This window comes from Aptenodytes patagonicus, chromosome 2 (assembly GCF_965638725.1).
Source record: "Aptenodytes patagonicus chromosome 2, bAptPat1.pri.cur, whole genome shotgun sequence".
Classification (NCBI taxonomy): Eukaryota; Metazoa; Chordata; class Aves; order Sphenisciformes; family Spheniscidae; genus Aptenodytes; species Aptenodytes patagonicus.
Window position 1 is genome coordinate 125095484 of NC_134950.1, and position 27780 is coordinate 125123263.

At 42.9% G+C, this 27780-nt stretch overlaps 2 protein-coding genes and 1 long non-coding RNA gene across 4 annotated transcripts in view; 1 reads left to right on the forward strand and 2 right to left on the reverse strand.

Annotated features, from left to right (window-relative positions):
* Positions 1-5183, reverse strand: part of ANO10 (anoctamin 10) — a 134393-nt gene extending 129210 nt beyond the window's left edge. The window contains exons 1-3 of the mRNA XM_076331116.1: positions 5121-5183; positions 1887-2039; positions 598-780 (exon numbers count right to left, since the gene is read on the reverse strand). Coding sequence (XP_076187231.1) covers positions 598-780; positions 1887-2025 — 322 coding nt within the window. The 5' untranslated portion in view covers positions 2026-2039; positions 5121-5183. The remainder of the gene's footprint in view (positions 1-597; positions 781-1886; positions 2040-5120) is intronic.
* Positions 5184-6726: 1543 nt separating this feature from the next.
* On the reverse strand, positions 6727-27518 carry LOC143156907 (uncharacterized). Its single transcript, XR_012994706.1, has 5 exons — positions 27331-27518; positions 24352-24592; positions 15124-15246; positions 13489-13623; positions 6727-7560 (listed from the first exon to the last, which is right to left on the reverse strand). It is a non-coding gene; the product is annotated as an uncharacterized LOC143156907 (long non-coding RNA).
* Positions 26919-27780, forward strand: part of ABHD5 (abhydrolase domain containing 5, lysophosphatidic acid acyltransferase) — a 30262-nt gene continuing 29400 nt past the window's right edge. For both annotated transcript variants that reach the window (XM_076331112.1, XM_076331113.1), the window contains exon 1: positions 26919-27040. In XM_076331112.1, the coding sequence (XP_076187227.1) occupies positions 27012-27040 (29 nt within the window). In that variant the 5' untranslated portion in view covers positions 26919-27011. The remainder of the gene's footprint in view (positions 27041-27780) is intronic.

Genomic DNA, 27780 nt, shown 5'->3' on the forward strand with positions numbered 1-27780 from the left:
AGGTTAAATACCTTACAGGTAGTACATTTAAAAGAAAATGTTACTGCGTTGGCACCTCCTCAAAATAAAAGAGGAAAAGGAATGATTTCGCTAATCATGCCCAAATGCCATTGAATGGCTCTGTAGTGTTATTTAATTATTTAATTTTGCTTGATGTGTAAATATAATAGAGCAAAATATTTCTATTTTCTCCAGCTAATTATAAGATAATAAGCCTCAACTGGCTCATGTGTTATTAAGAAATTAAATTGCTATATTAATTCATAACATTGATTGTTAATCCTGCACTCATGTTTATCAACTCTTTTTTCTTGCCTTATTTTCAACAAAAATCTTTCACACAAATAAGAGACTATTTGGAGCATACAAAAGCATAAAATAAAACACAAGCAAAAAGTGAAAGCCATGTGAAAGAAAAAAAATACTTTAATTTCATTATATGATCTGAATTTCCATAGGTAAAAATGAGTATTTTTTTCACGGCTGTTCACTGTTACCATTCCAAGGAACAGAAAGACTGTGAAAGCCTTAACGGTGTAATTGCGTATAATCTTTAGCCACAGCTTTGCAATGAGAAAGAGCCCTAAAATTGCTTACCTGCAAAATCTTTGAAAGTTTTTCTACTGCTGTATGTAAAAGTTCTCATTGAGTTATCATTACATTCCTTCACCAAACCCACAGTTTCAGCTCCCAGCAACAGCCTTAAGTGGGAAGCTCCAACTAGATAAATATTTTCATTTCCATTTTCTGTGACCAATGGTTTAACCAGCAGTTGTGCACCTTTAAAGTAAAGAAAGGCAAAATAAGGAAGAGAATACATAAAAATTACGTCTCAAAAGCCTAGTATTTTAGCATCCATCATATTGGACCCAGTTATCAGGAGTACTGAAGCTGCATCTTTTTAAGGGCACAAAGAATTAAGGCTTCAACAGCACCTGACGTGTGGTGTTCAGAATCTTGCAGGGTCACCCTCTGATTTAGCCCTGTTTCTGTGGAAGTGCTCACGGACAGTGAACTGGAACAATGGGGACAGTTTGGATCTACTCCTGTCATGCTTGATATCATGTAAGCAACCAGTGCTTCTGCAAACAGTCCCACTCGTTTTAAAGAGACTAGACTTTTGAAATAGAAACATCCCTGACTTACCTAACAGAGGACTGAAAGCAAGTTTGTAGTCACAAATCCAATAGCCACGGAAGTATTACTGACCATAAGATATAAGCTATAACAGCCATAAATAATGCCTTTCTAAAAAATGTAAAAAAAAAAAAGTCTAAGGAAATACAAATTAATTAGCCTAACTTCAATTCCTGAAAGTATACTAAAACGAGTAATGGAATACCGTCTTTGCAAGAGCCTACAAGCTCGCAGAAAGATAATTAAAATCTAACATGAATTTATCAAGATTAAATTGCTTCCTGCTAACTTAATTTCATTCTACAACACGGTACCAAGTGTTGTGGACAGGATAGTAGATGTGATGCATCTTCATTTTGGCAAGGCTTACAACGGTCTCATAAGCAACAGGAGAAACATGCTCTAGACAATTAATATAAAAACTGGTATCGAAACTATGTTGAAAGACAGGTTATTAGGGTTTCACCACAAAAATGGAATGATTCTAGAGTTCAACAGGCGTGTGACCTTAAGCCAATATTTTCATTAGTAACTGGGTTAACAGGGTTCAGTTATTACATTTTCATGACACCAGCATGAAGCTCTACTCTTACATAAAAGAAGCGACTTAAAAAATGCGAAATGGAGTGGGATTGGCTAAACAATAATTAAACCACAAACTACCTGAAAACTAATTTTCTGTATGTCTTCATACTACGATGACAGCCAATTTGATTTCAAAGTGTTACAGAAGATCATACTGTACTCACCTCCATTTGCCTTTTTGTCCACAATTCGTTTAGTGAACCAATCTATGGTTTCCTCTTTGGTGCCTTTTGCAAGCTCAATTACTACCAGAGGCCTGAAGTTAGGCTCAAAAGTATCCAAGAAGGACCAGCTTTCCGCCATCTTTTGAGAGCTTGCTAAGTACAAAAACAAACCAAAAATGCCAGCGTTAAAAAAAAATTTGGTATCAATCTAAAAAACACAAAACTTTACTATAGTGAGTTACATACATCTGAGCTTAGCAAAGTGGCAGCTGCCCGTTTCTGTGGACCTACTGAAAAGAGCAGTTTAAGTAACCTCTCCAATTGTCACCTGGCAAGATGCTACCAGTCTTCAGTGACGTTTATGTCCTACTCTCTAAGTAGGAAAATTGTTGTTGCTATGTAAAGCAAAGTAGTAGTGATGAGAAAGCAAATAAATAAATGAAAACAAAGTAATAAGGAGAAACTATCATCAAAAACAACAGTTTATGTACAAATACACTTCCTACAGTGTATTTGTCAGAAAAGAAAACATTAACAGAAGAGAACATTAGTAAAACAGATATCTAAAACCAATAAGCTTCTCCTGGTAAGCGTGTGCAAACAGATTATACATTTAAGGAGGAACCTTCTCAGTTAATCTTGTGAAGCTTTAGCCATGCCAAGGAAACTTATACCACCTTGGGTAGGTGAGCAGGACAGCTATCATATAGATAGGCAAATTATGCACAAAGCACTTAAATGACTCGATGAAAGATATAAACCAGGTGTTCTGTGACAAAGTCCAGCTACAGTGTTGAGCATCAGCATAGCATTGTATGTAAATAATGCAAATGACCTAAGTGAACCTTTATAGAATCATAAAATCATTTAGGTTGGAAAAGACACTTAACACCATCGAGTCCAACCGTCAACCTAACACTGCCAAGTCCACCACTACACCATGTCCCTAAGCACCACATCTACAGGTCTTTTAAACACCTCCAGGGATGGTGACTCAACCACTTCCCTGGGCAGCCTCTTCCAATGCCTGACAACCCTTTCGGTGAAGAGATTTCTCCCAGTCTCCAATCTAAACCTCCCCTGGCACAACTTGAGGCCGTTTCCTTTTGTCCTAGCACTTGTCACTTGGGAGAAGAGACCGACACCCACCTCACGACAACCTCTTTTCAGGCGGTTGTAGAGAGCGATAAGGTCTCCCCTGAGCCTCCTTTTCTCCAGGCTAAACAACCCCAGTTCCCTCAGTCGCTCCTCTTAAGCCTTGTTGACATTGTGCCTTCAACTTTTATATAAATGATTCTACAGAGATCATTATATCATGCTTCATAAAGCAACTTAGGGGTGTTGGTATAAAAATATAAATCTGGTAACTAACCTACTCAGTTAAAAAAAAAACCAAACAAAAAACCCTATCACAGACTGAATTTACTGAATTTAAAACTGAGGGAAAGGTTTGGTGGGTTTGGGTTTTTTTGCTATTAACTTCACTGAAGAAAGGATTTTACCCACTGCCTTTAAGCAGTTTTCCCCCTCCTGTTCAAAGACTGAAATTACTTCATTTCTAAGTAAGTTGCTCTAAGGATGCAGTTCAGCTTTTATGACAGTTATACTTGTGTGATTCACAGAGAAATCACAATCTCCAGTATTTCATATAAATTATCCTACAAAATACAGCTATACTGTAACAACATATGCATATCATAATAAACAAGTCCATTTGCTTTTGACTGGCAAAAAAAGCTTTCAAGCCAAATTTCAATGGGGTTTTCAGTTAGTTTCACTTGCCAGTTCACATGCACACAATTCTGCAGCATTTGGATTTAAAGCTCTGAAGTATGTATGTCTTTAAAAGAAACACACTAGATTAATAAAGTATTTAAAAACATTTTAAATGCAAATCCACACAAGCAGAATGAATCAAAGGAAAACATAATCAGGGATAAGGCACTGTAACTGTGATTGTCAGTGATTGACTAGACTGTCTTGATGAGTTACTCCACCTTATTGCGTCACTTTCCATAATCAGTTTTATTTTTTTTTAAAAAGATAATGCCTGCCACATTGTGCATATTGCAATTTCTAAAGAATTTAAAAAATGAAAAGCACTAGATAATTATTAAATATTACTAGTTAACAATATCACTTCACAGAACAGCTATCTTCTGAAAACAGCCTTTGTATAAACAGCACGCTACTCAGTAAACTTGGCTCCTATCATTTATTCAGAACCATTGTGCTTGGCGTGGTGACTAAGCAAGATTTGTTATTTTTAGACTTATTACTGCTGAAAACTAGAACAGGGCTGAAGCAGTCTTCCAACTTGCGTTTGTGATCTCCTGTACCGCAGAGTAGCTAGTTCAATGCCTAGCACAGACCCTATGGGACGTAACTTGGCCTCTTCTTTCATGCCTATGCACAGTGTAACTTACGACAGACCCAGAAGCCTGGGGAAGAGAGACTAAAGGACTTCTAACCCCCACAGTCCACTTCCCAGTCACGAAGCCACTGGGTGGCCGCCCAGGGCGGTCTCCAAGGCAGCGCACCCCTCAGAGCAGGGGGAGCTTTCCAAGGGGCGGCTGGCACGGTGGCCGTGCAGAGCAGCGGCAGACTCGCTGCCCGGCTGCCGCCAGCCCGGCGTCCCCGGGCAGCCAGAAGCGGCAGCGCCCCTCGCCGTGACCGCTTTGAGGCGACCCACGACGGCACCCTCCCGCTGCCGGGCTGCGCCTCGCTCTCCTTTTACAGGAATCGGACCACCGGGGCGGAGAGAGGCCCGGCCGGCCCCCCCACGCCGGCACGGCCGGTGACTCACTCCCTCCCTCCCTCACGCCAGGCCGCGCTCCGCCAGCGAGCGCCGCCCCTGCCCCCCGCCGCCGCCGCCGCCACCCCGGAGCCCACCGCGGCCGCATGAGGCGGGCACGAGCCCGAGCACCGCCCGCGTCGGCGGGGGGGAGGGGTGCCCACAGCTGCGGCGGGCACCGCGCCGGCGACAGGCCGGCTACCGCAGCCGAGCCGGTTGCCAGGCCCGACCCGGGGTCCCCGGGCCCGGCATCCTCCCCGTCCTCCTGAACGCCGCCGGGCGAGCCCGCCGGGGCGGTGAGGGGCGGCTCGGCACTGGCTCCGCGCCAGGGCGGGGAAGGCCGGGGTGGGCGGGAAGGGGGAGGCTCCTCCCCTCGCGGCGGTGGCGCAGGCAGCGAGAGCCCCTTCCCGCTGGGCGACGGCCGCCCACTCCCCACTCACCGCCGGCTGCCGGCTCCACGTCCGCAGGGCAGGGCGGGAGGCGGGCTGCGGCCGCAGGCAGCCGGCGCTGGCTGGAGGGGCGCCGGGGCGGCCCAACGTGCCACCGCCCACCGGCTGCCGCTGGCCACGCCCCTCCGCCCCGTGGCCCCGCCCGCCGCGGCTGGGTCTCTTCCTCCCATTGGCCGCAAGCGGCGCTGCCCCGCCCCGTTCACGTGCTTACGGGGCAAGCGCGGGACGGCTGAGGTGAGGCTTCGACTGTTGGCCGGGGGCGCCTGGCGGTGGTGGTTAGCGGCTACGGCACGGCGTCCGTCCGTCCGTCCGTCCCTCCCTCCCTCCCTCCCTCCCTCCCTTGTGCTATAATGCCTTTGAAATACTTTTATTACAGTGTTTTATCAACAGCGGTGTGGACCGTGAGCTCTCGCTTTATCTCTTTTTTTGCACTTTTCCCTTCCTGTGCTGTCTTCTGTCAGGCCAAATCTCCTGGAGCTCGAGCTAAAAACCCTGCACTTCAGCTGGGTTAGTTTTATATCTAAACATCATTTTCTACAAGCAAAAGAGGACGTTTTTGCACTTTGATACCAAGATTTTTGTAGAGAATATAATTCCACATATCCATTCGTAGCTGAGAAGTGCAAAGTGTGACTGCAGGGTGGGGATGGCAGACGAAGAGGCTGGCTGACAAAGCACGCTCCCCTGCTGGGCTTGTGGAAGTTCTTTTAAACCAGGTTCTCCAAATATTTTTTGGTTTGGACAATATTAGGGCCTTGAGTATTTCTTACCAGTTAGGTGAACCTACAGATGTGAACAGTGCATACAGATCTAGAATGATTACAGAAGCTGTCCCTCACCGTTTGAAAGGCACCGGCTGGGAGTTGCACAGTGTTTTTCCATGTGTTTTATGCCAAGTAAGTGTGCTGCACATTGCCTAACAGCAAATGGCTCTGAGCTATCAAAAGTGGATTCATAACAGCTTACCAGCTAAGATGAGACTGGCGTGAACCGGTTGGTCACAAGGCAACTTCATTTTGGGTTATCCACTGGAATTCAGGACTGACCGCAGGAAAAAGCTCCCAGTTTTAGAGGGTTTTTAGAGACAATGTATAGACCCAATACAGAACGCAACAACTGCCAGCGGGTAGGCTTTATCCTTCCTCTAGCATCTGGCTATTACTCAACATGCACTTTTCAGCATATTTGGAAATACGTACAGATTTAAAATTTGTAAATTTTACAGTGAAAAGTTTGGTTTGTATTCTGTAGCCAGTATAAAATACCAGTTTCTGGTGATAAGTTTTTCTATTATTTATAGCCAATGAAGCAGTGAGGGACTAGGGCACCCTGGCGAATGGAGATATGTGAATACTTGAAATTCAGGTACTACAGACTGCAGTGGGGAGTAGCAGACAGACACAGTCTGTATCAGCTAGTTTGGGCAGAACGTATTTGTCAGACTTCCTAAACTGTGTCTCAGTCTTGTCCGGCTCCCAGTGGCCTAACCATATAGGTATTCACCACTGAGTATCTCCGACTGTGAAAACTCTCACTTCCTGAAGAGATAACATGGCGATAACAGACATGGGTTTAACAAAAGGGTTTTTTTAGACACGCTTTATTCTTGTGTTTTGCATGTTGGAGGTCTCCAGTTCCGATGCATCTCATGAGTATCCACAATGTCTTCATGGGCTTTGGTCTCTGTCTTTTAGGAGCCCTCTGGCCTTCTTGGCCTGACATCTTCATTTTGCCAGTGGTTTACAAAAAATCCTTTTAAAACAATCTCTGACACCTTCTTCACTTCTGAGCTTTCAGTGGGGACTTGCCATTATCCAATTACTTTGCCCCATGCATAGAGTCATTCAAGATCAATGTCTTTTCTGGTATCAAATTCATTGTTCTACTGGATAGGGTCATTTAATATCAATATTCCTTGATGGGACCATCACATTTCCTCAATGCTGTCTCTCCACTAGGTGTCACATTCTTGCTATGCAATGAATTCTTAACTGTTACACTCTCTTTCTAAAAGGTTTGCATTTTGCTAACCATGCATAAAGGTTAGCACATAATCCCATGTTCACAAAAGGAAAATAGGATTCATAAGTAGATGGTGGATGTGTCTACAGAGTAATCTGCATACACATACACTGCTGGCACAGTGGAAACAGTCTGACCGTGATGGCAAAAAGTAAATTACCTTGTGTGAAGCACAGTGTTGTAGTGACTAGACATTTTCCATTAGGAGGATTAGCTAATTTAAGGATGGATCAGGTATGCCCACCCTAAATTGCAAACTCCACTATCACTATAGCTAAATATAAATCCCAAGCTTGTGTCCATTTGTGACTGTAGTCCAGTCTTGTGATTCTGTTAGCTGATTATAGCTTTTTCAAGGTCTGTCTCTGTCAGTCACAATGCAGACTGTAGCCACAGGATAATGGATAAGCTGTAGTAAGGCAGGAAAAAAAAGAGAGAGACAAAAAAGAATCCATCAAGATTTCAAGAGCAGAGGATTTTTTTATTCAGTGGTTAACCCTCTTCTCTCTGGACTAATAACTACCACAGTACTTAACTAAATTAACAAGCCATTAACCTACTGTGAAGTGAAATTCTCTTTTACACCTGGTTGAAACTATGCTCACATTTTGGGTATAGTTCAATGGCTAGCTGAGCCCATCCAGCATCTCACTGCTACTAGAAGGGTAAGATCTCACTCCCCGTCCAACATTACCATTTCCTTCTTCCTGTGCCTTCATTGCCAGCTCTAAGGCTCTGCCCCATACATGCACCAACTTTGGCACTCGCCAGATCCTTCTCCGAGCCCATTCAATTTACCAGCTCCGCAGAAAACTGCCCCTTTTTGGCTGGTTTTGCTTTGTTCTATTTTAGTGATTTAAATAAGCTCAGAGAAAGGCTAGATAAGATCAAGAGCTGGCACAAGGTAAGCACCTTTCCATACAGCAAACCTTACTAATTCAAATGCACATAGACATATGCATGGTATGACAACCATACTTTATATAGTCACATAAATGAGATTAATACTGGCTCTTATCTGAAGTCACACATAATAGTAATCATTCTCTTTAAGATTTACCTTTACCTAGGTGTTGAGGCATACTGGAACATTGTGTTATTGTAAAACTAAGGAGCAAGTAACAGTAAAATATGCTTTTCATTCACAAGCTAATGACATATTGGTTTGAGTGTAACATGGATGATAGGACACCTAAAGTTTAAGGCTAACATGGTAATTACATTAAAATTTTTGTAATTAAATTTAAATTGATCTATTTGTCAGAGTAAGATACAGTGACATTTTACCAATCTTCAGTGGTGGTTTTGGTCAGACTATACAGGATTATACAGGATCTTTCCAACAGTGTAATAAACATTACTAAAATGTTTTTACTTTCCTGCAAATGGAGGGGAAATTATTTTTTGAGTCACATCTCGCACAATTTTTACATCCTGCCAGGAATTTTCACATAAGTGTGTTCAGGCAGTCCAAGCATTGTTGGGGTCAAAGTGTGGAAGCTTTGATTCATAAACACTGAGCAAGGAAGCTGATCAATTTTAATCTGTAAGGTACAAGGAAGACACGTCTTCCATTTCACACTGTGTCTAGCTGATTAGAAACATCTAGTTTTATCTCAGGTATCTATTTCCAAATTAGGTCATTAAAAAGCAGAAAACACTGTCCTGTCGAGCAAAATGGAAACAGCATAAAAAGAGGAGGATCAGCCTGCCTAAGCCTGGAAGAGGTGAAAGAAACCACTCTCAAATTATTATCCAGAAGAAGCAGGTAAAAGGTAAAACATCAGCATAAGATGTTAATCATCATTTATACATTAATTGAAGGAAAGTGAATTAAAAGTCATCAAGGCCAATGGCATCCTGGCCTGTATCAGAAATAGTGTGGCCAGCAGGAGTAGGGAAGTGATCGTGCCCCTGTACTCGGCACTGGTGAGGCCACACCTGAAATACTGTGTTCAGTTTTGGGCCCCTCACTACAAGAAGGACGTTGAGGTGCTGGAGCGTGTCCAGAGAAGGGCAGCAAAGCTGGTGAAGGGTCTAGAGCACAACTCTGATGAGGAGCGGCTGAGGGAACTGGGGTTGTTTAGCCTGGAGAAAAGGAGGCTCAGGGGAGACCTTATTGCTCTCTACAACGACCTGAAAGGAGGTTGTCACGAGGTGGGTGTCGGTCTCTTCTCCCAAGTGAGAGAGGAAACGGCCTCAAGTTGTGCCAGGGGAGGTTTAGATTGGATATTAGGAAAAATTTCTTCACCGAAAGGGTTGTCAGGCATTGGAAGAGGCTGCCCAGGGAAGTGGTTGAGTCACCATCCCTGGAGGTGTTTAAAAGACCTGTAGATGTGGTGCTTAGGGACATGGTGTAGTGGTGGACTTGGCAGTGCTAGGTTGACGGTTGGACTTGATGATCTTAAAGGTCTTTTCTAACCTAAATGATTCTATGATTATATGATTCTAAGATTCAAAGTTCATTCCACCTGGGCAGAACATACTTGGTTTATTTGTTAGTCCATGGCTAGAAACAGTACTGCACAGTCAATTGGTTAATTGCTATGAGTTATTAGATAGCAGAATTGAACACGTTCTAACAAAACGTGCAGAGACTGGATTAATCAGTAGCCATGATGCTATGACCGGGGCTGTGCCTCACAGAGGTTCCTGACTGCACCATCTGATGCAGCCTTTCAGTAGATTATGTTTTTCAAAGACCTGTTTTAATAATACCTCTGCCCGGATTTAAGAACTGAAGGAAGATCATACTAACTCTTTGCTAGGCTGCTAAATTATGATCATAGCAGAAAGAGCTTAACCAAGGTTTGGGAGAGGCAAGTTCAGGAATTTAGCATTCAGTAAAAGTCCTTCCAGCCACTACCTTCGAAGTAACACTCTCTCAAGATAACGACGTGATAAATCCCCTTACAGTCCTACTCTGAGGGCTCTGAATTATGAATGGGAATGACTGTAGGAGGGCTGAAGAAGTTAATGATTCCAATTGTCTTTCACCCCTTGTGCCTGAATTCAGCTGCTGTTCAGCTGCTGGACAACCGCAGCATGAGGCTTTAAGGCAAACCAAAATCAGAGAGCAGGAATACTATCAGCCATTCCAAACAACACCAGATGTGCACACGGTCGTTTTTATTGTGCTTCATAAAATATTTAATGTGTTCTTACAGACAACTTCATGAAAGTACCTATATAAAATGCAGATACCACATCTTTACTTTATACGGTCCATTTTACTCCAACTTTTAAGTAACTTGAAGCATAACTTGGAAACTGGTCTTTTTGAAGCTCGATTATGAAAAGATGAGTTGTGTAAGTTTTTCTAGCTGATTCTTCAAACTGTCATAAATTGATTTCTCTAGGGAAATACATTGGCTTATACAGTTAGGCAAGGGCTGTAGCACTGGCATACTGCTGGCAAAACAATCATAGATTTGACAGCTGTCCAACAGCTTTAAATGTAAAGACTCTGAGATCTGTTTTCCTTTCATACAATACACACTGTTGTGTTGTATGATACATTTGCAGGTCTGTATATAATTTCTTTGTTTACTTACCATCCCCTAGTATGAATTGTACATCTGTTCATTTGACTGTTCTCAATATTGCTTGGAAAATGACAAAACTAGTTAAATCCATTAAACTACAGATATCCTATTTCTGTTAATTGCTATTTCTAGGGGCCCAAGCTTGTCATTATTACTGATGTCAGGTCTAGTTTACATACTACATCTACATGCTTAGAAACAGCTTCCCCTTCATTTTCAGATGACCCCCAATTGATGCATACATGTATCTACTCATCCAAGACTCCAAAACAGAAATAAAAATGGCAAGCCTTGAATACATCACTCTTCGTTTTTTTGACCAAAATATAAATGTGGTCACTGGACTTTGCAAAATTACGGAACTTGGCCCCTTAGAAACCAGCAATGCCAAGAACAAAATATTGAACTCATGAAAATAGTACCATTTTAAATAATCAGTGAAACACTGCAAAGCAATCTCTAAAGTAATCCTAGCTGTTAAAGAAAAATTGGATGAGTCAAAAGAGAAAGTCTTCTGCTTGCAATCTCTTCTACAGGGCTGACAAGCAAAGTATTGACAGAACAAGGAGGTGTGTATATGCTGTTGTTAAAAGACCGTATGTGCTGATCTAGTTCAACATGTACTTTTGGTATCTAGTCAGTTCCTTCTTGAATGCAAACTCTGGTAACAGTTTTTTCACCATCTGAGTCCACATGGGTCCCAGTGCTGTCACCAAGTGTTCAGAGCATGGGGTAGTAAAGATATATGGTATATCCTGTCAGTTCAGGGGAACACGAGGCCCTCTGAGCGAAAGTGAAAAAATGTTTAACCTGACCTGTCTGCTATAGTCGTACATTCAGAAATACCAGAGACATAATGTTTGTAAATTTAAAGAAATTTTCTATAAATTCTAACTTAATAGAGACTAGTATATTATCTTTATTAGTATCAAGTGGTTCACTTAAAATTTAGCACTGTCAGTCTGTGTAGAAAAACCTTGATTTTATCAAGGTCATTGAATTTGTCTTTTATTTCTGTAGTGTATAATTCTATAATCTGATTTGAAGCACACTCAGATGTATCAAACCTAATTTTAAAAAGTCTTTATTTCAGTGAAAATCATCTCCAATCAGCAATTAGAAATGCAATGTGGTAAAGAACAGGAATCCTATTTCTGTTCTCCTCATTTAGTTCCTTCTGAAGCAGATGTCTAGTGTTTGTCAAGATAGAATGGCAGAAGAGTGTAGTATTTGCCCCATTTTAAGCTGCAGAAGGGACTGCTCCTTTGTGCTAGTACTACAGTGAAATAAGCTAAGCAAAACATTAAATTAAAAAAGGATTCTCCATTCTTAATATCAAATGTCAAGTCAAGTGAAAGTCAAGAAAAGATTAACAATTAATATTGCCCTTAAAAATCTTTTTCCTGGGGGATCTCAAGTCACGTACTGAAAACAGAGCACGGAATCAAGTTCCATTTGGGGTTTCTTTCTTTTTCAGGAAAAATAAAATTGTATTTTGGTATTATGTTATATAACCAAGAGTCTGTGTTCACTTCAGATTTAATGAGAGTGACAGGTGTCTGGGTACAGACAATCTCAGTTAGTCCAGCCTGGGCGTGAGTGGGTGTATTTGAAGCTGTGTGTGAGTCACAGTGAGTCCCACTAGTATTGCATGTAAGGCCCTAAAACTCATGGGAACATAATGCCTTATACGTTACTGCAATATTGGGGTGGATGGAGGCTCTACATGAAGATGATGGACGAAGGCTTCTCTTTTCTGTGTAGGGCCATGCATGGAGGTGCATACCGTGGCCATATCAGGCTACGTGGCAAGAACACACTCCCAGAGGTCACGTAAAGTAGGCAGGCCCCCTGGGCTGGGACACACAACAGCATGGACCAGCAGTGCGGGCTGGGAGCTGTACATTTCTTGGCTGTTAGAGACAGCCACAGCTTCTTCCCAGGCATATGGGACTGAAGACTCTGAGAGAAGCTGCAGTGCTGTACTAATAGCACCACTTCCCTGTACTACAGCAGGGAAGTAGGCAGTGAAGGCTAATGTGGAGGTGTGGGAGGATTAAATCCTCTATAGCTTTATTAAATCGACACCTGCGACAGTATCTATGATTCTTTCTCACTTAACTGAGAGAGAACTTGTCTGCTCTTCTGGACACTCTGGAAATGCTGGGAAATACTGGGTGACTGTCAGCACTCGTTTATGTTGCCACTCTGAAGCTGGCAGCTTACTAACAAAAGTGAGAGTAAGAAGCAGGACTGGTCGTGTGTCCCAGCTGAGCCAACTTGTCTGAATTGAAATCCCACCTCCAGACTAAGTGAGATGGTTTCAGGTGTTCACAAGTAGTCACCACACCAGCATAAGCGCACAAGTAACACACAGTCAAGCCACTCCCTCAGGCACTTACAAATGGCTGTTCATAAGGGCTGAAAGACTGCCCTTAGTGGTATATGACAACTGTATTTAGAGAGGTGGTTCTCCACATGCCAGATAGGTAGGACCTGCTGGAAATGAGGATCTTTGTGTGTCTGGAAATATGGATCTGTGCAACAACTGGTAGAACAGGCTGTTCTGGGCCTGTTCCTGCTTAATATGGTTGTATACTCTGAAACCACTGAGAATGTATGCAGCTGCAGGGTTTTATCAATTCAGAGAAGTTTGAAACTCACATTAACCTAGGTTTGAAACACTCCAATCTAAAACATTCTGGGCATTTAACATTCTTAAAAGCAGGGAGATTGGTAAATGGCAGAATTAGGATAAGTACTGGCAATATTAGATGATGTAATTACAGTACCTCACACTGAAGGTAATGATCCTCTTGGCAACACTGACATAGTATGCTGTAAGACTATAGATATCAGCATCATCTAGCCCGAAGAAAGACATGTTGTGAATATACTTAGGTTTTCCATATCCCTTGCTTAGGCAACTGTTAATAAGAAGCAATATTGAGTTAGCAGATACATTGGATTTTTTCCTTAATCATTAGCAAAGTAATCAAACATCCCTTTCTGACATTTTTAAAGAGGACTTTAAGATTCAGAGGTGAGAAGCATTTTGCCTTCAACGGACAACATTTGTGCCTCATTTAGTTAAATGGTCTTTCAGGAGGTCTCAGTATACTCCTGGGATTTTGTTGTATGACCAAGTTAACTTTGTGTGATAAATACTAAGAAAAACAACATGATAAGTTTGCCAAAAATGTTAACATTGATTAAAAAAATGCAGAGCTCTTAAGGTAAGATGTAGTATTACTCATGTAATATTATTTTAATGATTTTTTGATTGATGGACATTTTTCAGATTATTCTAGATATTACTATCTTCCTGGATTTTGTTATCTAGATCTGTAATGGTTGTATTGTTAATATTTTTTTTTAAATTTGTTTGTCATGGGGTAGTTACATTTAATTGTTGATTTATTCACTATGTGTCATTATTCAGCTCTCTGAGGGATGCAGTGGATAATAAAGCTAGTTCACCATTTTTTTTTTTTAATTTCAAAAGCCATATACATTTTTTTGCTATTTTAAATGAACATGTTTGGTACAGGACAATTTCAACAGCATCTGAACATATTTGAATAAGGAGGAAAATGGTAAAGAAATGATAGTTCCTTAAAAGACCAGAAGAAACAATACCTTAGCATTTAACTGACCTTTATTAAAGTTTCTTCCATACTAGATACCTAAATCAAGTAAAAATTTAATCAAAGTAATGTACCCAGTACTGTACTGTATACCGTGTGGAATCTGCTCTTCCATAACTCACACATACATGATTTTTTAATGTGGTTTATTGGTATTGACTCCACAAAGTTCAGCCATGTAACTAAAGTATAAACTTTCATATCTTTGGGGCTGCACATCAGTGCTCTGACACATCTAGGTGACGAACTGGTTCCCCAGATAGGTTCCTCCACACTTCTGTTACCTGAAGGAGTGTCAGCAAGAGCCCCCCAGGTGACCTTTCAGCTGCCAGTCAGAGAGATCATCTGCATCATCTAGTGCCACGTGACACACCCTTGGGTATCAAAGATATCTGCAGAGGGCTGGCAGATGCACCACAAGCCTGATGCTAGATCTGCAGCTTTCTGAAGGAACAGCTGGAGGACAGGAGAGATAGATACACTACACAGCAACTAGAATGGTACTAGACAGCTATGTTTAAGCAGCTTATTTAGCTTTTTGCTTCTCTAGTTAGGTGGGCACTTTATTCTTTTTCTTGAGAGCAGTGTTCTGCATCAGCCTCAAAAGCCAACAGTTCTTTACACAAGAAGTTACCCATCGAGAACATGATTATATATTATTCTCATTTTGATTGTTAACAAGCATATGCATTAATTTTCTTTCACACAGCCTACAGTAACGTCTTCATACAAGTAACATTTGGTCATACTGTTAATAAATGGAATGTCCAAGTACTTAACTCATTTCAGGCATGTGCTTCCACAACACATCACCATCAATTACTGCTCTCCTCACAGAATTCTACCTCCTTGATTTCTATTATTTCTCCCGCACTCCAAACCATAATGAAACTTTGGGTGCGCCTACAAAGAAAATACACAGTATTAAACACTCACATCAGTGTGATTACTTAGCCACGTACCAGTAAGTATATGGAATGTTTTGACAAGAATAAACTTTAAAAATTTCCCCTTTCTTCTCAGAATTGCTCTACATGTCCAAAACACCCTACACAGCGAAATCAAGATGTTCCTGTAGCGTAGGGCGGTATATGTGTGCTATCTTTAATCCAGTTAGTATAGTTACAAGTAGCAGTGAAGATGCAGCAGCTTAGGCCAGACAGCACATTACATAAATCAGAATACAACCCATACAAAAATCTAGCAACACGCTCTGAACCTTCTTGTTGTATGTTTTTTCAGCTTCCGGCAATCAGTGACCAAAGGACCGAGATGGAGTTTGTATCTGGCTGCTATCTTGGATGGCAACCAACAGACACCTTCCATTACGCTACCTACTCCCTTTTTTATAGTACTGGCTCCTCAGTCTCCAACAGCATCACATTCCACTATTTCTGTCACATGAAAAAGTACTTCCTTCTGATTTTTTTTCATGTTATATGGTTCCCAGGATGCTCCTAATTCTAGTATTGTGAGATTATGTGAATGCTTGCTTCTTGTTTACCTTTCCACACCATCCATTGCTTTAAAGATTTTTCTTGTGCTGCTTTCCATCATCACTCTTCTAGGCCAAGAATTCTAACCTATTTAACTTCACACATGGTAGCTATTCTCTACTTCTGAAAGCCTCTGCCACCCTTCCTTCAACTTTTTCTTGTTCTAGTCTACTACAACTTTTTCAAAATGGTATAAACAAAACTCCATACAGGAGTAAGAATACTTCAGTCCAAATTAAAATGCTTTAGTTTATTCCTGTTGTATACTTTTACTAGCCCAGGACTAAAACAAAAAGATGAATTCATGTAAGGTGCTCCAGGAATTAACTTGCAGCTACAGTACACATACAAAAAGGAAATTGAGTATCTTCCTGTTTATCCATAAATATTAGTATTCCTGTAAGTTATGTAGTGATTGGCCCTTACTCGGTATAATGGTGTCATTTTTGTAACTGATTGTAAAGAAAATCAAGAATAGCAAGCTATTCAATGTTACACAGGATATACTATACGTAAAACCACAGATCTGCAATCAAAGACAAAAGTTCTGCTGAAACCAAGGTACCAGACAAACCAGATACATCTAAAAACCTGAAAAAACATTCAATAATAATCCATTTCTATCGCCCAAAGCACAGAAAAAAGCAAGATGAAACTAAGTGCCTCACTTAGAAGAGAGAAGTGTATCCAAGCAACAGCATTAAGACTCAAAAGAAATAGGTCATGTGAAGAGAAGCACTGAATTTAGTAATCAAATGTATATTCAGCAGCAAAGATAAAGAAGGTTAGTGAAATAACTTCAACATCAAGAAAAATGAAAGAAATTAAAATATTCCTGATCAGAACATTTTCTGAAGCTGGGAGACATTCGAGGCAAAAGCTCTGCACTTGGTTGCAACAGTGCAACTGAAAACAAATTCCATGACAATTAATGGAGTTAGATTTGTATGAAACATAAAATAACTCAAAGCAGATTTTGGTCCAGTGTTTTATTTTTGATCAGCTTTATCCCAGAAGCTTGATAAGAGCCCTAGTTGATTTGGTCTCTGTGCACATGCGGATGGAAGTCATGATGTGTTAAGAAGCTGGTACAAAAGTACAATGGCAAAACTTTTACTGGCATCACAGGGTCTTGCAGGCAGCCATTAGGATTTGCTTTTGATCCTCATTATTTCAGTGACAAAACTCCCCTACATCACACAGAATCATATGCTTGATTTAATGAAAAGGTGTGACCACAGCTGCCATTGGCATCCCATCTGGATCTAGTCAGTTCAGCTGAAGAACTTGTTCACCAAGGAGCTTACCTGGAGGTGTGAGTGACAGCTAGGTGTCTTGAGGCACAGATGTGGTAACACTGAAAGAATAACTCTGTTCCACAACCAGTTAGGAAAAAAATTGTACTCTATTCCTCCCTGAAGGATTTTCACTCCATTTCAGAGACTGTATTGTTAAATCCTTGAACGCTCATGGATGGCATTTGTTGTAATAGCAGAGTTTCTGCCACTTCAGATGCACCAACTCTGCCGCTCACAGGAGCCGTTTCTTCCACTGCTGAACTGCAGGTTTTCTGACCTTTGGACAAGCTCTGAACTCCGTGAGCACTCCCTGCCCAACACAGAGGCAGATCACGCAGCCGTGATAGACAGTAGCTGCAGGACAGCTGAATTAGGACCTCAGCTGGGACTAAGAGACTCACAGCATCCAGGAAAGGAAAGGGCTGCCTCTGTGAGCAGCAGGGTCGCTCATCCTTTCCTCCTACTTAGCTCAAGACTCAGCAGGAGCTGTGCTCCGGGGGTCCCTGCCTCTCGTAGCAACAGTTCAGCACCATTCTGTTGCTGTGGGAAGCAGCAGTTCGAAAGCCAGCCCTCTCCTGAAGTTGTGCAGGAAATACCAGTGGGAGAAAGAGCTCTTCTCCCTCAGAAGTGATAGCCTATTTTGATCCAGAAGAAAAAAGACACAAATGCAGCACACATGCTGCCATATACCGCACTTTGAACACTAAGATTACATAAATACATACTTAATTTTTAATATAAGCTCATTCTGTAGATTTGCTGTCTCTGGGAGTAGCCATTGACTGTGCCCTGTGGGCACTGCTGAAAATAGCGGGCAGAACAGAATTATCTAATCATGTTGAATTTGCCTTTCTTTATCAGTAACTAACACAGTAAAAAATATTGGCTGAAATCTGAACAAGCATGACAAGGCTGGGGTAGGAACTAAGATATGTGGTATAAAGGGTAGCACTGTGGTCTGAATGCGAATGCAAAGGTTGAGTACTGTTTGGAATGACAGTGTGTATCTGTGTGTCATCAGCACCCAGCAAGCAAACAGAAAAAAAGCCATGGAGAGCAAGAGAAGCAACAGTTGTATGTAACCACGAGAAAGTCAAAAGAACAAACTGTAAGCAGACAATCTGCCTCGTGTTGTTTGATTCTTCCTCTTTTCAGGAAAATAGGACTTTGTGTACATTTCTTGTAAATAAAAACAGTGCACCACAGACGTAACTGGGTTCTCTGTCACTGAGTTCTCTAATTTAAAAGAAAATTTGCAAGGCTGAATCTGGCCAGCGACAGAGGCTACAAAGCAGAAAAAAAAAAGAAAAGTATTTTTAAACTGAGTTTAAGCAGTTACTTATCTTGACATTGCCTTACAAAAATGATCTTGATGTTAAAAAGGCCAAACTCCCACGGAGAGAAGTATTTTCCACTCTACTACTACTTACTACTACTATTTTCTACCAGCTAGAATCAGCACAAATAACAAATATTTCTTTTTGCTTTATTGAGCCCTAATGATTTATTATCAAAAAAGAACAAAAGAAGAACAATTTCTCTCAAAAGAAGAATCAACAATTAAAAAATTGTAACCATATTTACTGACTTTAAATATTGCTTTCAATAGTCTCTTCACACATATAAAGCAAAATATTTTACTAGTAAAGGTAATTATTCTTTACTCATGTTGTACACAAATAACTGGGACTCAACACGGCTGGAAAACTATCAGTTATTTTTATGAATCTGGTTGAAAACATTAAGAATTTATTCTTTTATTTCAAGTATAGAGAAGTATTAAAAATCTTATTTTTAACAAAAAAAGCCTGCAGTATGAAATTATTTCTCAGGAGTAATGACTGGAAATTCTCAGGTTCGGCGCTTACCAGATATGAAGTACAATACCCACAAGACACTTCCTCTATTTACCCATGGCAGATGTTTGGAGATTGTTGACCAGTTGTGTATTACAACATAAGTTTTAAGGTTAAAAAAAGAGATGTAGTTTTATGTAAAAAGAAAACTCCAAAACATTGCACAAGTTTTTATTTACAACCAACAGGGTTAGGATGACATCAGGATTACACCAGAGAAGTTGCAGTGTGTTTCATAGGTAAATTAACTTAACTGGGAGGAGGATTATGAGGAGGATTTTTTGGGGTTGAAACCTTCAACTAGTATCAAGTGGAGTGGCATGGATTCCAGGACATGAGATGGGACAATGTGTACTGGTGGACAGGATCCACTTTTTACCAAGGCCTGTAGGGATAGGACAAGGGGCAACGGTTTCAAACTGAAAGAGGGTAGATTTAGATTGGACAGAAGGAAGAAATTTTTCACGATGATGGTGGTGAGACACTGGAACAGGTTGCCCAGACAAGCTGTGGATGCCCCATCCCTGGAAGTGTTCAAGGCCAGGTTGGATGGGGCTTTGAGCAACCTGATCTAGTGAAAGATGTCTCTGCCCCAGGCAGTTCTGCCCATGGAACTAGATGATCTTTAAGGTCCCTTCCAATCCAAACCGTTCTAGGATTCTATGATCCCTGCCCACCTCAGTCCATTCTGCAGCTGCAGCTGGCCTTGATGACATTAGCAACAACAGAAACATAGGGCTGAAGTGTCCTCAGAAAGTCATATTCACAGCTTCCCTGCCTCCAGGAAGCTCCACTACACCTACTAAATTTCTGTTTATGGAGGATAAGATATGTACACAGCCCATTCTTAAAGACCCCAATGGCAGACCCTGACCATACCACTGGCAATCTTTTTTTCCAGTACCTCTACCCTTGAAGAACGTTTGTCTTAATGTTTAACCTAAAATGTCCTGGTTGCAATTTCTGCCCATGGTGGACATAGAAAACAGGTTATTTCCATCTCATCAGTAACTTCTCCAGATTTGTGGACTGTTGTCATTCTCTTACTCATCTTATTCTTCCCTAATTAACCAATCTGAAATAATTCAGTATTTCCTCTAGGCCCTTTGACATTCTGGTTGCTGTCTAGGTGGTCCACATCCTTCTTCACATGCAACATCCAAAACTAGCTTTACAACTGCTAAGCAAAGCAGAATTCCTTGCCAAGACTTGCAAACTCTAATCCTCGTAATATATCCCAGCAGGACACTTATCTTTTTTTGCAATAACAAGGTTGACTCACACCCAGCCTGTGACCCCTCAAAGCCTGCGTCACTATTGTACCGAATTGCTACCTAACCAGTTTTCCCAACCAGCTGATTATTCCTGCCTAGGTCTGCAGCTGTTTTAGTTGACTAGCTTCCCATTTTTTTCATATTTCTTATTGAAGATCATTTTTTATTCTGTCCCTGTCCTCCAGCGTACTTAGTCCTTCCCAGTCTGATACATATGTGAAGTCAATAAGCATTTCCCCTTTCATAAGCATTCCTCGGGTCACCAGATTCTGGATCTGTGCAATCCAACCTGACACACATTTCCATTTGATAGAGAACCACCCTGTTACTCTGTTTTCCAACAAGCTTTGCACGCACCTAGCTGTAGATCAACGTAGAACACACTTTATTAATTTGCTTATGGGAATCACAGGAAAAGTTACCTGAAAAATCAAGACATATGACATCTATAGCTCTTCTCTATCCACAAGATATGTCATCCTGTCATAAAGGCAATCAAATTTTTGAGACGTGATTTCTTGCTGACAGTTACTCATGCCTATTATTTTTCAGGGATGTACAAATATATTTATTTGTTTCACTATTTTTTTAGAAATTTAAATTAATTTGCTTAATCCATAATTTCATACCTCCTCTTTTTTCTCTTCCCTCCCCTTCACCATGCTTGTCACTATACAGCCTCCCTCTCTCCTACCTAACATCCATAACTTCTCAAAGACATTGATTATTGACACTGAGATTCTGTTAGCAAGATCTTTAAATACGCTAGGACCAAGTTAAAGAGAGACTTGAGGTCAATTTGAAAATACCTAAGTACTCTACCCTTTCCTTAACTGAGGCTAATGCATTAGTTTCCTTATTTTACTGATCTTTTGTAGTGAAGTCTAGAAGGTACTGCCTTCCTGACACCTTTTAGTTTTCTCACTTTACAGAAAACCCTTTCTACCTCATACAATTAGTGGGTTTCCAGAGTGATGTGGGGTTTTTATTTTGCTTGCTAGTTGCATTTCATTTCACGCTTGTGTCTTTCTGATTTTGTTCCTACATGCTTCTGTTATACTTATATATATATATATAAAAGTATATATATATATGTGTGTGTATATATATATACACACACACTCAGCCCTAACAGCCTAACCTGCTTTCTCCTTCCCTATAGGTTTGTTTCTTGAGTTTGAGTGATTTAGCCAAGCTGGTTTCCCAACTACAGTTGCTGCCTTCACTTCACAATGAAAACCTGTGTTTGTGCTCTTAATATCAGCAAATCCTGTGAATTCACTCTTTCTTTTCCGTTTACCTGTTACACAAGCTTCCCAGGGGACCCCGCCTTCCTCTTCTCCAAGTTCATTGAAGGCTGCCTTCCTGAATTTCACGGGGTTCATGTTGATCCTACTCCTTGTTCTGGTGCTGCAGATCACTAACTCGCTCTGCTATTTCATGGACAGTCTCATCTAATGTTTACCCTGACCTTTTCAGCTAGTTGCTTCTTATTGGTTGTAATCAAAACTAGAACAGCCTCATTGCTCTGTGAGGACTTCTCCAGAAAGCCTGGAAGGCTCACCTGTCTCCAGCTTGTGTGTTCATGTAGGTATTTGCATTCACAGCTGAGGAAGAGAAAACTGAAGGTTGTAGCACAGGGACACTGCTTAGATTACATGCCCTGTCTGACGCAGCCGAATGTCTCATCGACATGGGTTCTCACAGCTGGCACACATGACCCAGGCAGACACAGTCACAGTAGCCTTGATGGGAGCACCCTTCCACCCACCTGAAAACATGAGACCTTGTCTCTCCCCAGCCACTCCCGTATCCAGGAGGGAATTTCACATTAATCACATGTGAGTCATGCCCTCTGGAATAGCCAAGGATGGCAAGATGGAAGTTCTGGCTAGCAACACAGCCTGTCACGGCCTCAGCTGTTGCTGATACTTATTTATCAATAAAGATGTATGTAGGCACCCCTCTTTGCAGTTCACTCGCTTTTTGGAGCACTTAAACTTCTCTTGGCCTCCTCATTGGTGACTCTTGCACACAGTTATGCAACTTCCTACCGCAACTGCTGTGGGCACGGTTTCAAAACGGTGCTATAGGGGCTCTGAAAGCAAACCCACCCTGAGATGTTGTAAACAGCAACTCAGTCAGGACTGCTATGTACTTTGCTTACATGACATGACCCTGGTGAAGTAACCATCAAAACTTTTCTTACAACTCTCCTCAACTGCACGTCTTTTGTTCAAGTGCCAGACTCGCAGAGACTCATTTGCCCCACCCCACAGTCATGGCCACAGTCTCGTAGGGTTCCCCGTCCAGACAGCCTGCTCCTAGAGCAGGATCAGACTCGAGTCTTGGAAGGGGCACAAGAAAGCTTGCCCTTCTGCACAGCAAGAAAGTGAAAGGACAGGAGGCTAAGACAGATTGTTTCCCCATGCAGGGCAGGCCTCAGGCACAAGGACCATAGCAAAACACTAGCCTTGCTTCAAGAAGTGTCTCCCGTATCACCAACATCCCTCACAGCTTCCAGGACTTTGGGTATCTGTAGAAATAGCCTCCTTATGCTCACCAGAGGCAGAAACATGTCAGTTGGAAGATGCTGGCAAAATTCATGTGAAGGGGGACCTCCAAGTAGTTGAACACTTCCTGGTCAACCTATACTGATTTTAAACTCCTTTCCCACACCCGGGTATGTCTAGGAAACAGGATGGCATGGAGCAGTCATGCTAGGAATGTAACAAGCATGCTGCCATTGGTCTCAAACTGCCACTCCAGTTTGCAGGGGAGCACCATGACAGAGTCTACAAAGCAGTAAGACAGATAACAAGTTGAACAAGCTGCCTGTGGGCTGCAGTGCCCCTGTAGAGCACTGGAGTCTAAGAGTGCCCAGTAATATGAATCTCCAGACTCTACCAAAGACTGATGTGGTTATTACTTTTCCTTTCTTCACTGATTTATCCAAGGCTGAAACATCTAGCTGCCAGACTGCCATAATACTGAGGTCCAGAACCAGGCAGCAGAGGGTCAGTTGATGTCAGGATTCCTCCCCCACCTTAGCAACACCAAGAGCTCTTCCCAGAGAAACACACATGACAAGACTGGACAGACTTAGAGCTGTGTAAATCTTCAGTCCTCCAGCCCTATTTGGGCTTCCGCTCAGGCTTAGCCACAGCTAGCTCCAACACCTGCAGCTCCAGTCCCTGAGGCAGTTGACAAACATAAGGCTTCTCCCCTGAAGAAGCGTGGCAGATAAGCTAAGTCCTCCAGTGACAGCAAGGCATAGATAGGAGCTCCCAGAGACATCCTATGACATCTTCAAGGTTCTCTTGCCATCATGAACAGGTTAATTTGCAGAAACAAATGAGTTTTATTCTGCTTTTTCCTTGTTATCCTGAGTCCCCACAGAATGACAAAATAAGGTGGCTCTCCTTTTCAACCTGGACTACCTGGGATGCAAGGCTCAAATTTTCAGCTGAAAGTTATGCCTGAACTAAAGCATGGAGAACATGTGGAGTAGACACTCAGAGGAAAAGGATCCGTGGGAGCAAGAAACAAAGGGCCTGCAGAGGCATGTCAACTACATGCCTGCTGAAGAACCACAAGGATGCAACTGATGTGAGCCCCTTCGTTCGCGAGCTGGGCTGCCATCTTAGCTTTTGCTACCAAATCAGAATAGGCATAGTATACGATGTTCCTTTCATCAAGCTGCCGATTTTATCACTTTCATATAAATAACAAGCATAAACAACCTTTTCCCCTCAGTCTGTACATACTTGGCCTGGTCAGCCTTCTCTATGGTTTTTGCTCAGACTGATTTTAGCAAGCTATTTGTGATGCAGTAGCAGTAAGCTACTTCTCCAGTAGCTTACCAAGTGGGTCGTTATAAAAAATGTGGGTGATAACACTATTGCTCTCTTTTCATGCTTCATTAAGTCACAAGCTCTACCTGACAAGTAGCTACTTCTGTTGGATCGAAGGTAGGATCACAAGTGTAATACATATAATATAGAAATTCTGTGTATTTGAAGAATACTGACATAGACAATAGTACAACCCCAAATCTTAAGCAGCTAAGAACAATGATACTTACTGTGAACTGACCTCTAACATAAACAGTCTCAAAGTTACTACGTGAAATCCAGAGTAAGCAAGATGGCTTTGACACTCAAACTTCTGTAATGTCATCTGGAGTCTTTTCTCTAGCATGGAGATTGATTTTTTTAATCTCAGTCCAGGACAAGGAGGATTTGTGAGGTCAGCTGGATTGCTTTCTTCTCCCAGCAAAGGGAACTTGTTTTTTCTTCTGATGCTAGCAGGAAAAGATGTTTGCCCTGAAAAAAAGTATAACAAAGGAAGCTGTAAGGATAACAACAAAGTGAGCAGACATCTGTTTGGGTTTTTTTTTTTATTTTTTTTTTTTATCACTGTGAGAGAGGAAAGTCTCTCTGTTTTAACCTTATCGATGTTAGATGATGGGATCTGAAAATAAAATTCTGGCTTATAATAGCAACCTCTTATTAAAGAGAAAGACATTAAACTAATTCAATAAAGAGGGCCAGATGCAAGCCCCACTAAAAATCAATATAAAGAAGTGAGATACTAAACAGTGGCAGGGACCATTCCCTTAGAGTCAGAGACATTTTCAGCGTCCAGAAATTTCTCTGAAATACAAAAATGGAAAAACTCATCTGAACTATTTGCTTCTCTTTATGGTACAGCTGTCCTTCATTCATTTACACCGCAACATCAGCCAACTGATGCATGACCCTCTTTTTTCTGACTATCAGCATTATTGCAGTCATTTCTTCATGCACAGAAATACAGCTGATTTATCCACATAATCAAAACAGCTCTAAAGAAACTGAGTCATTTCTATCAAAGGCGGAGAAAGTAAGAGAAAGAGGGGCTGCTAAGTGAGAGTGGGCTACTCGTACATTTACATTCTTAAACAAGTGTAACCAATTAGTGCTTGTGTGAGCACCACTGAATTAAAATCACAGAGACAATTGTGTCTGAACACTTGCATGTTCCAGGGCTAGGGTGTAAATCTTGCCTATGAGGTTTTAAACTTACTGTCCCACTGAAATTAAGAAGAAAAAAATCATAGCATTCAGAACTATTGTTTCAGGCTGTTTGCAAATTCTGAGAGCATCACTGCAAATTTGTGCCAGTGATCATATACTTCCGCACTCATAGATATTCACATTTTTGGTAAATAAAATCTTTCAGAGCAATAATAAAAAATAAATACACTCTCCAGAGAAAAATGTCAGATTGCCAAACCATTGTGACATGGCCAAACAAACTTTAGCTGAGATTGTGTAATCTCAACAATCACTGTTGTTAAAATTGCAGAATGGTTTTAGCTGAGAATAATTTCAACTATTACCAAATTAACCTTATGCCTTTTATCAAAGGATTTCAGAAACCAAAAGAAACAGCAATCAATCTTCCATCTGTTTTTCTAAAGTGCTTCAGCTCAGTGGCAAAATTCAGAAGAAATGCAAGACTTAAAAACTTCTCGCCACTCCTTCCACTCGCTGCACCTTGCTGCTTTATTTCAGTTAAGGTTTGTTGATTGCTCAATACAAATGCAGTTCTTACGCAGCAGAATAATAACACAATCTATATCGTGAGGCCAAATGCTGTCTAAAACAAGCACATCCCTTTCCCCCGGCATTCTCCTCCCCATATGCACAGCCGCACTTAAGTCTTTCAAAACACTTCGAAATCTCACTAAGTGTTCCACTCATAATCATCTTAGGGACAGATAATATTTAAGTTACATCCAGAGCTCCTAATTTGCTTCTTATATGTGAAAACAAACACAAACTACCAACCTGAAAACCTAGGGCTGACTACCATTGCTGCCGCCTCTGCAGGCCCTGCTAAGCAAGCTGGCAAATGATCTCCATTTGTGGAGAGGCTGAGACTTTTGTTCAGGTTCTGCTACCTCTCCTGCTTTGCTTGTCAGCTGTGTGCTGGCACGGAGGCTTTGCCACCTCTCCGGTGTAACTGCCTGGCGTTCAGTACCCCGGCTGTTACGCTGTACGTTATACAGCGGGGAGGGCAGTGGGAAATACACTCAGTAGATAGGCACACGCATCGTGCCCCAGACGCCACATTCACAGGGCAGAGGCGCTCCCGAGGACGATGCAGCTGACCACAACAGAGCACTAACCCCGACAAGGCTTCACCCTCTGCCTGGCCGGGAAGCGGCAGCCCTTCTTCACGGGCGGGCGCTCCCGGCCTGTGCTGCTGTCTCGGGATCAGGCGGGGGGACACGGGGTCTACAAACAGGATCCCGGGAGATCTGCTCCAGCAAGGCCGCTGGCGGGTGGGAAGCGCCCGGGGCCCCCTCCCCTCTCAGGGGGACCCTGACCCGCGCCCACACGACGCGGCGGCAGGCGGCCACCTTCCCGTCCCCTCACCGCACACCGCCCCTGCCCAGCGCGCGCCCCAACGGCCGCTCGGGGTCGCGCGGGCACGCCTCTCCCCCGCCCGCGGGCGGCGGTTGGCACCGGGCCCCCCCCCCCCGATCGCGCGGGACGGCGCTCTGGCCGCTGGCGGCCGCGCCGCTCTATGGTGTAGGTGGCCGCCGCGGGGATGACGCACGCGACGGGCGGGCGGGCAGGCGGGAGGGAGGAGCGCGTTATGGCCGGTCCAGCCGCCGTCGCGCTGTCCCTCGCTGCGCTGCCGGCCACCGCCGCCGCCCCTCTGCTGCCAGCTCCCGGCAGCCGCGCCGCCGCCATGGCCGAGGAGGAGACTTCTAGCGAAGGGTGAGTGGAGCGGGCCCGGGGTGACCCTCGTCCCCCCCCGTGGGTGTCCTCGGCGGGGGGAGGAAGCCTATAGGGACGCCCCCGCCATACCCTGCCGGTACAGGCTTTGCTTGCCCACCTCCTCCCGCCGCTGGCGTGTCTCGCCGCAGCCCGTACAAGCGCCTATGCCGCTGGGAGACCGGCGGTGGCCCGTCCCGCGCCGCGGGCCTGGAGGCCGGGGTGGGCTCCCGCCGCCCCGAGCAGCCCGCCGGGGTCCCAGCCCCGCAGCGCCTTCGGTGCGGCCGCCCCACCTGCCCCTGTGCGCTCCTGCGTCGCCTCATTGCTCTCTCAGCGTACAGGCACGCTGTCTGCCATTTTTCCTGCCGCACAAACCGCCTTCCCGCTATGGCTTCCTCTTGTTTGTGCAGATGCGTCCTCGCGCGGGCGGGCGCCCGGGAGGTTCTGCCACCGGCTCCGTGCAAGCGCCGTGCCCGAGGCTTCGCCTTCTGCATACGAGCTTCGTAGTCCTTGGCCCAGCTGCTGTAATTGCACACCTGCCTACATATATACGTATACATTTCGCTATCTTCTTTGCTTTGGTATATGTACACACACTTACTGTCATCTACCCTTCCTTTGCACCCCAGAGTCCAGTATGCACATGCTTCTATATATTGCTGCCCCATGCTTTTGTGTGCCTTTACAACTTTACCAGTACGTACAAATATGCTATCTTCTCATTCCATCCGTTCTATACATTT